Source organism: Sturnira hondurensis, unplaced genomic scaffold, assembly GCF_014824575.4.
Source record: "Sturnira hondurensis isolate 20B ecotype Veracruz unplaced genomic scaffold, ASM1482457v3 Scaffold0021143, whole genome shotgun sequence".
In the NCBI taxonomy this organism is placed as follows: Eukaryota; Metazoa; Chordata; class Mammalia; order Chiroptera; family Phyllostomidae; genus Sturnira; species Sturnira hondurensis.
In genome coordinates, this window is record NW_028093774.1 from 2,319,328 (window position 1) to 2,328,844 (window position 9,517).

Sequence of the window (9,517 nt, forward strand, 5' to 3'; positions counted from 1 at the left end):
TAGCCGTGTGGTGGTCCATACCCACTGAGCCTCAGTTTTCTTGTCCATAGAATGGGAGCTTATGGGTTTGGGAGAGAAGAAAACATGTGGATAAGGGCCCTGTGGCCAGCTCGCAACACTATGCTCTGCACAGCCTGCTGGAGGAACAGGACCGGCTACAGCAGAGAAATAACAAGACTGTTTGTTGAGCACCTACTATGTGCCAGGTGCTGGGCACAGAGATGACTCAGACATGGACATTGCCCTAAAGACAGTCACCGTCTGGAGAGAGGGAGCAAGGGAGGCTCACAGAAGAGGCCCCTCCCTGGCTAGGAAGGAGAGGGTGGAGGGGAGGACAGTTTTGCTGGGAACGATAGGTTGCTCCAGGAAGAGGGATCAAAAGCAGAGAAACCTATGGGATGTTCAGAGTTGCATCTGCCTGGCTGCGCTGGGGGTGTCAGGGGTGGGAAGCTGGCAGTGCCGGGCCAGGCCGGGGTAGGCGGGAGTCAGACCACCTGGGGGGCCTGTGTGTGCCAGACTGATGGGCTCAGATTTAACACCAACGGAGAATCCTCCCTGAGGAGTCCCACTAGCTGAGCGTCTGGGATGTCAGGCCACTGGGCTGAGATGGGAGGGGTGTCCCTCAGAAAGGGCAGGTGTGGGGGCTGGGGGAGATTGCTGGGGCTCACCACCACATGTCTTTGCAGGCAGAACCTCTCCATGTGTCCTGTGACCACTGTACCTCCTTCCCCGCTTGCTGTCATCGCCGCCATGAGGGGAGCCTCAGTTACAGATGGGGACCCCAAGGCTCAACTAGGCACGGTCACCCGCCCATGCATGGCAGGGCAGAGGGTCCCGGCCCGGCTGTCTCCCACCAAAGCCCCATTCCTTCCATGGCACATCTGCCTTTAGCTTCCTGGAGCAGTTATTCCATTATCCACCCAGGTGAGGGTTCTATTCCTTTTTCAGGCTTCACATTTAAAAACAAAAACAAACAAAAAAAACCCTGCTCTTTTAAAAATGTGTGTGTGTGTGTTTTAAATGTGTATTTTTAAGAGGCAGCAGTTGATTTCTCCCCAAGCCAGCCCTGCCAGGGTGTCCCCTCCTCCTGCCCCTGTTTTCTCAGGACCATAAACCACCTTCCTAAGAGGCCAGGTGACATGTTTGGCAACCTGTCATTCACCAACCAAAGGGGGTTCGGGTCCAGGCTCTGGAGGCCCAGAGCGGGCAGCCCAGAGTAGCCAGGCTCTGACTCTGGTGTCCCTTCCCTGGGAAATGTCCCTCCCCTTGGGTCTGCCCCTCCCCGACAGCCTTCCGCACCAGCAGAACCGGGACACTTTCTGTGGCCCTGAACCTTGGGGACTCCGATCCCTACCCTGTCTGGCTCAGGGTGGTAGGTGCTGGGCAGGTCAGCGTCACCAGAGATGCTCCTGGTGGTGGGAACTCTTCAGGTGTCAATAAGGAGCAGCATTTGGGAACGCATAGACTTATACTAAAGTTGTACATGCCGCTGATCTAAAAGCCCCATGTTCTGCCTCACAGCCTGTGCTGACGACGCCCTGAGCCAGGAGTGTGGGGCTGTGTGGGGGTGGAGGAGCCTGGGGAGGAGGTGAGACGCTAGTGGGGACTGGAGCTCCCTCGGGATCAGGCTTTGCAGAGGGTCCTATTGTCCTATTTCCGTTCCGCTTGGCAGCCGTCCTGGAAGGTACCATCCACCTCATTTCGCACACGGGGCCACAACAAAGGCCCGGAGAAATTATATGACTTGAAAAGATCGCCCAGCACCAGGTGGCAGAGCTCGAATGCCAAGGCCGGTCTGTCTGGGTCCCAGCCTCACTCCTTCCCCGCTTCTCCCCTGCTCCCAGAGGGGCCAGGGACACAGTGGTGGGATGAGGAAAGAGGCTGGGGCGCCTGGCTGCTGTCACACCCATACCCAGCCCAGCCAGGGGTCCCCTTGGGAGAGGACCTGCCTTTCCTGGGTTACAGACCCAGCAGCAGGTCCGGGACGAGTGTCAGGGTGGCCTCCCTGCTTTCTCCCGCTGGCCTCAGAACAGGACGGACTTGCACCTTCCAGGGCGGCCTGATGAATGCGCTGCCCGCAGGCCGACTTGGGCTGAGTTGATGGGTTCCCTTGGGCTCAGGATGTGGCTACACAAAATCAGCCTGACCATCTGCACCTCCACTGGCCCCCACCCGGCCTCCCAGGAGGATGCTCCTGGCCAGTTTCCAGAGCTCCCCAGGGACAGACACAGGCTTGCGAGTACAGGAAGGGCGAGGTCAGCCCCTCGGAGGGCAGCAGAGGGCAGAAGGCCAAATAACCCAAGGTAAGAAAAACCCAAAGGTGTCTCCTCACCAGGAACCCAAATCACAGGTGGGGTTTTTCTTCACTGAGTGTGCGATCTGGACCCCCACCTCGTCAGCCCACCCAGCCTTTAAAGCTGGGAGAAAATCCCGCTGGGCTGGGCCAGTGTTGGCCAGCACCTTCTCTGGTGACAGTGCCCTTTCTGAGTGGGTCTGGAACTTGCAGAAACGACTGGGTTTCCAGCTTTCTCCAGGTCCCCCCTCCCGCCAGTCAACCAGGGAGGGGCTCTAAGCCCAGCCTGCAACTTCAAGCAGCACACCTTTGCTGAATGGCAGCCCTGTGCCAGGGCCCCGGAATACATATTTGTCCCCATTTTACAGATGAGGAAACTGAGGATCGTGTTCCCAGAGCGGAGAGGTGATGGCCAATAAGCACCTGCAAAGATGCTCCGCGCCATTAGTCACGAGGGAGATGGAAATTAAAACCAGGATGAGCTGCACACCCGCTCGGATGCAAGGAATCAGAAAGACCTTGGCGAGTGCTGCCGAGGACTTGGAGGGGGTGGGGGACCGGAACCTTCGCACGCTGATGGTGGGAAAGCAAGCTGGCACCGCTGTCGAAACGGGTGCTGGAGGCCCCTCAGCAGGTGAAACCGAGTCCCTATGGGGCACAGCAAGACCACTTCAGGTGTGCAGCCAACAGAGGCGAGAACATACCTTCCCACAGAAACATGGGCGCTACCCCTGGAGGGACGGGAGCTGGCATTTATTTAGTGTTTACTGTATACATTCCTCCTGCATGGCTCTAGTCACCTCAGTCTATTAAGCCTACGGAGGAGGAAACCGAAGTTCGAGATGAGCGCAAGCCCCCCAGTTCCTCCCTCAGGCCACAGTGCTCATCGGGACACATGCACACAGTAGGTGCTCAGCAGGCACCCGCTGAATCAGTACATCCCCTTGGCCCTGGGCCTCACGCCTTCAGTGAGAAGTGGCAGGAAGGGTGTTTTCTGCCACAGCCCCAGTGTTTTGACGTGTTTTCCCACCCCAAATAAAGGAGGCGGGATTTCTAGAAGATGTGTTTAAACTTGGTAGCATTCTCCAAACAGTGTGGCTTAGAACTTGGCAGGGGGACCCAGACCTGCAGGAGTGCCTGACCCCCCACGCAGGGCCCCACAGTCCCAAACCGATTCCAGTTTTATTTCCAGCAATTCAGGCGGCATCACCAAGTCTGGGGGCGGGGCGTGGGTCTTGGAGACGACCCCCTCGTCCCTGAAAACGTTATTTTTAAACCAGGTTTATGCCATCATCTGCAACAAGGCATGTTATTCGTTGTCACAGCCCTCTGCTAGGCCGTGAGTTTTTATTTAAATTCACTGAGTTGTATACTATTAAAAGCCAACTGGGAAAGCCTCTTATTAGAGTGAGGAGGCAGCTGCTATTGTGGGGCGGGGGGCGGTCATACAGCCAAGGCCACAGTGTCTGTATAGAGTGACAGATCATGGACCCTTCACAGTGCTCATTTTTTAATATTTTTCTGTGGTCATTTCCTTCTGAATTCACAGCCCATTTCTAAATGGTGACTACGTTGATGAAACAGGCCCGTGAACCACCCATGCTGCCTCCTCTGCGCCGTAGCACGTAATAAATCAACGACGCTTTGGGGCAATTAAGAGCTATTGCTTCCCTTGGTTACGCTTTTCCTTTTTTGGTGTTGTGATCAAATCCCTCAGAAATGTATTTCTGTGCTTCTAATTGCAGACTCCAGTCTGTGGGAGAGAGAGCGTTTTGGAAACCTCGCCCCTTGCTTTGAGATCTGCCCATGGAAGGACCTGGGAAACACATTTCAGGTGCTGGCCCACCGCAGCTCACATGGTATTCCCCGAACACGTCATAATTAAAATGGGCTCCTTTAAAAGAGAAAGTCAATTGGCAAACAAAGCCAGTGGGGGGCAGCTATGACTACCGTTCACTAGTGGAGGGTTGTGCTCCCCGCTCTGGCCATTAGGCGTGGCCAGGTGACTTGCTCCAGCCAATGAAATGCAGGTAGCAGCAATATTGGTCACATCCTGGGGGGAACATTTCATCGTGGTGTGGCATCCCACCTCCCTCTTCGGCCTCAGGCCTGGGGACACTGGGGTCCACATGGAGGCACTGGGCTGAGCCACGGAGGAAGGGACCTGCCCTGAGAGTCGTCCAGACTCCGCAGGAAAGTCCTTCACCCCTTCAAGGCTCTGCGGTTTGCCTGCCCCGCAGTATTCCCAGCCCGTCCCGATGACCCAGTCGGGAGAACACAAAGGGGCTGTTTCCCTAAACACGAAATGCGGAGTCAGCCACTGAGGAGACAACGAGCATCTCTGATCCGTGTCCGGACCGCTTTTACCTCGATGGTACGGTTTCAGGAAGAAATGGATAAGTGGTTGTTAACGGTAATAGCTTTGTTTCATTCATTTTTTTCTTTTATTGATTCTAGAGAGAGGGGGAAAGAGGGAGAAAGAGAGGGAGAGAAACACTGATGTGAGAGAGGAATGCCCACTGGTTATCTCTCGCACGTGGCCTGACTGGGGACCAAACCGGCCACCCGGGCGTGTGCTCTGACCGGGGATCGAACCTGTGACCTTTCAGTTTTCAGGACAATGCCCAAACAGCTGAGTCACACCTGCCAGGGTGCTTTGTTTTATTTTTAAAATACAATAAATAAAAGCATAAAATTTATTTTACTGTGTCAAGACAACTCAATTACAATGGACCCCACACTTTAAAAGAGCAGAAGTAGATAATTTTCATTTGCCTGTTTACTTCCCAACAGCTTCTAACCTGTGTGTATATGTGGTCACAAGTGTAAACCCCCCAGGTACTTTGGACACAGGAAAAAGGACTCAGCCACATAGATCAAGTCGTTTGCTGTTTAGAGTCCGCAGCTGTGACCAGGGCTGGTCCAGAGCAGGTGTCCCTGAGCACCCCCTGGGGTCAGAACACAAGCAGTGCCCGAATAACTCGAGGCTTTTGCTTTTTACGTCCTCTCGGAGTCTCGTCACCACAGGCCCATCCCTGGAGTGGACAGTAGCCAGACAGGAGAACAGAACCCACGGGGGACAAGGAGGGAGGCGGAGGCTGCTCTGCTCCCTGGCAGAGTGCCCCCGACACCCCGCGAGGCCTTGGGGGTGGGCAAGAAGCTTGGGGGCCACCTCTGGGCTCTGGGACACCAGGAGGAGACGGCTGAGGCAGAGGGAGGTGCCCACCCCTCCCCACACCCCCACCCTACGTCAGACTCCCACCCTTGGCAAACCTCCTTGGATTCAGGCAGAAGGGCCACCTAGAGAACCAAGGACAGGGGTCCTTTGGAGGACCCCAGAGAACTGTCAGCCCTCCTTAGTAAGCCACTGGGATCCTGCAGGAGCTCAGGGCATTAGCAACAATAGCTACTTCCCACAATACCCACGGGGCAACTGGGGCCCAGAGCAGGGGGGCTGGTGGGAGGTGACGCAGGAGGAGAGGGAGGGTCATTGTGCTGGCTAAGCACATACTTGGGTTACGGCGTCCATCCTCAACACCCCCTCTGACCTAGGGCCACTGCCACCTGTGTCAGAGGCTCAGAGGGGTTAAGTGACACCCCCAAGACCACAGAGCCAGGGTGTGGCAGAGCAGACTCGAACCCTGGGCCCTGGTGGACCTGCTGAGAATACAGCAGCCTGTTCTTTGGTGCTTGGAATGGTAAAACTGCTTTGCTGGAAGCTTTCCCAAACACCGGGGGGCTGACAGGGCAGAGGCCAGATTCTCTTCCTGTGCAGTTCTGCCAGCAGGGCAGGGGGTAGGTCACAAGGTCAAGGGTAGGAGAAGACAATCCACAGACATAGACTGTCTAGAACCAGCACCTTCGGGCGCCTCTACCCAGGCAGTGCCAGCACTCAGTCACTGTCCCAGGCCCAGTGAGACACGGGCAGGGTCCTACTCTACAGATGAGGAAACCAAGCCTCAGAGCAGGAGTGACCCAGGCTCGCCCCACCTCCCTGAGGGCCAGAGTGGGGCACCCAATCCAGGCGACGTGAGGGCAGCGCCTCCGCTGGCAGCTGTGGGCACAGCCGGGCTCCTGCTATAAATACAGTTCTGACAGCCGTAACCTTAGCCTGCAAGTGCCCTGGCCCAAGCCGGCTGGGGCCCTAAACCCTGCAGCTGGCCGACCGCCTGCCACTGTGCTCCCGCTCGGGGGTTTCCTGACACCCTAACGAGGTGCCACATATTCACTGCAGGCTCCGTGTTATTGGAAGCAAGGTTACGGCAGCGTATCCAAGATGAGGCCGTCTGAGGGCTAGACAGGCCTATGAGACGCCAGCCCCCTGGATGAGCGGGATGGGAGCCCGCGGGATGGGAGCCCGCAGGAGGGGCACCCAGGCGGGGTTTGCACAAACAGGGTCTGAGGTAAAGGCCAGCTCTACTGTCTAGCAGCTGGGGGACCGTGGGCACCTGTTTGTCTCTCTGAACTTCAGTTTCCTTAGCAACACAGTGGGGTTATGCCACCACCCTCCACCAAGGGATTGAACAGATAATGGCCAAAATGTCCAAAATGGACACAGGACACAGCAGATAGTTTGGTCCCTGCATTTGCTGGGTGGCTCACAGTTCACTTATTGGTTGAATAATAATAACTGCTACAACAGCTAACAATAAGCCTGGCATTATTTTAAGAGCATTACATGCTTTCGGTCACTTAATCCTCACTTGAACTCGAGGAGCTAATGCCCTATTATTGTCCCCATTAACAGATTTGGAAAGTGAGGCACAATGCCCTTGAGTAATCTGCGCAAGGTCACATAGGGAGCAGGTGGAGAGCTGAGAATTTTGCGGCCGTTGACACAGGCCTCGGGATTGGTTCCTGAAAATAGGCACAAATATTTCACAGCAGCCTCCTGGGCCCCATCGCTCTGCGGGAGAGGAACCCTAGGAAGACCTGAACTTCAAGCAGCTCACTCTAGGGGACCGCTGCCCACACCCAGGTGCTATCTTCTCTTCTGCCAACCACGTTCTTTCAGAAGCCCAGCATATCACAGACCGAAGACTATCATACGGCATGTCACAGGCGGGCAGCCAAGCCCCAACCTCACCCAGGCGGCCGGCCAGCCAGGGTTGGCAGGGCCAGGGTGGTGCCTGCAGGTCCCCAACCCAGCTGACCCCCTTCCAAATAGTGAAGGAGCCGTGAGGCCGTGTCTCCTCTGAGCCTCTGGAACACCCACGCACACGCAGGCACACACACAGGCTCAGGACCCAGTCCGTGGCCCCGACAGGCTAAATACTGTCCCGACCTTCCTGAAATACCCATCTCTACTCGGGTGGCCTTACAAGCAGCTAAAAGCAGGGCTGTGTCCCTGGTGGAGGGAAAGAGCTATTCCGGGTCCGTGTCAGGTGTGGGCAGAGCCAGCCAGAAAGGGACGCCCCGCCCCCCTCCCCCCACGCTGGCTCCTTGGCCTTCAGAGCCACGGCGGACAATTCCTGGCAGCCAGAGCCACTGGCATCTGGTAGAAGAGAGTGAGGTGAAGCCAGCGCTGTTGGTGTCCCCCCTCCCCACACACAGAGTTCCAAGTGTTACTGGACAAGGCCCGGGCATTGGGTTGTCCGTCAGATGCCATTTGGCGAGGAGAAGCACGCCACCAACACCTGCAATCCAGCCCAGGACCCCTCGGTCAGCTCTTATGTCCACGATCCTCCCCAGAAGAGTCTGACAGACGAGGAATCCATGGCCAGGCTGAGGCTTAGGCAGGGTGGCCTGGCTGGAGGGGTGGGACCAGCACACACAGGTCCCCACACCGCTAGGCTCCTGCCCAGACCCCCCACGGGATGCTCCCACGAAGGCACCACCGAGCGCTCACTACACATCGGACACTGGCAGCTGCTTTCGCACGGTACCACATTTACTCTCCTCGGCTGCCTGATTAGGAACTGTTGACTGCTGTCTGCTTCTCACCTGGGGACCCTGAGGCTCAGGGCAGTAAAGTCACCAGCCCAAGGTGACCCAAGTTGGAAGTGAAAGATTTGGGATTTGAACCTGGCAGCTTTACCCCCAACATTAAACTGCCACTTGCCCCACCCGAGGTCAGTTCAGGGGCATGTCCACATCACAGCTTTGTCTTCAACTGGAAGGAGCCAAGGGGAGCCAGCCAGGGAGCCAGGCAGTGAGTCCCCACCAGGGGCAGGACAGAGGGCATGCGGGGGACCCCACTGCCTGCCTGCCCCTCTGCCAGACTCTGTCCCTGGCCGTCTCCAGCCTGGAGGGTCTGAGGCCCATGGAGGACCTGCTCGCACTGGCAGAACAGGGGCTGAGGGCTCCCCACAGGTCTAAGGCACCCCCACTCCAGATCAGCATTTACATGCACACCCTGCCTGCAGTTCCAGGGGCCCGTGGCATGCTGAGCCCAACCAGGCGTCCAGCGCAGCCTAGGTCACCGCTGCACTGTGGGTCAGCTCTGGACACCCTGGCTGTCAGCGAGAGGGGTTTGCAGCAGACAGAGCTTCCTGCTCCAGCCCCGCGGGGAAGCTGGGGTGGGGGTGGCAGAACTTAGCTTTGAAAGTCGAGCTCCCCCCTCAGGAGCACAGGCCCCTGGGGCATCAGGCTAGGAGGAAGGGGGTCCAGGCCCCCACCGGCCGCAACCCAGGGTGGGGAGGCAGTACTCTCGGAGACCAGCGGCCTTGACCCTGCAACCAGACCTGTAGAAGGTAAATATAGCGCCACCACTCACCGGCCGAGGGGCCCTCGCCGTCAGACATGGTGCAGGAGGGGGGTGGGCAGCTAGCCACTGGCCTGCAGGGACTCTGGGACCTCCTGCTGTCACCCACCTGGTGGGGCTCAGGGCTGCTGGCCCGGCAGGCAGCAGCGTCCAGTCCCCAGGCAGCGTCCCGCCCAGCCAGCCGGCCACCCCCCCAGTGCTGGGCTGGGCAGATAAGAACGTGCTCCCGTGCCAGGAGCCCGCGCGATTGGTGGATAAATCTGAGCACTGCCCTTCCCTGCCCGGGCCTCTCCCAGCGGCCTCTGACTGCTGCCTGAGGAACCACTGCACCCTGGGGTGCTGACTCAGTCCCCCAAACCTCAGCCCCAGCTCTGGTTGGGGACCCCAGCATGCCGGTACACTGTCTCCCTGGAGCGGCTCTACCCAGCCAGAGAGGGACATTTATGGGCATCAGAGAGTAAGAGTGAGCGATGCCACACACTGGGTATGTGCCCATGCCAGATCGGTCCTGCCTTCTGCAG

The 9,517-nt window shown here is 57.6% G+C and overlaps 1 protein-coding gene across 2 annotated transcripts in view; it reads right to left on the reverse strand.

Moving 5' to 3' along the window:
* EML1 (EMAP like 1) overlaps positions 1 to 9,207 on the reverse strand; it is a 143,147-nt gene extending 133,940 nt beyond the window's left edge. The window contains exon 1 of one of the 2 annotated variants that reach the window (XM_037031193.1): positions 9,009 to 9,207. In XM_037031193.1, coding sequence (XP_036887088.1) covers positions 9,009 to 9,036 — 28 coding nt within the window. In that variant the 5' untranslated portion in view covers positions 9,037 to 9,207. The remainder of the gene's footprint in view (positions 1 to 9,008) is intronic. The other variant, XM_037031194.1, reaches the window with a different exon arrangement.
* Positions 9,208 to 9,517: the final 310 nt, after the last annotated feature.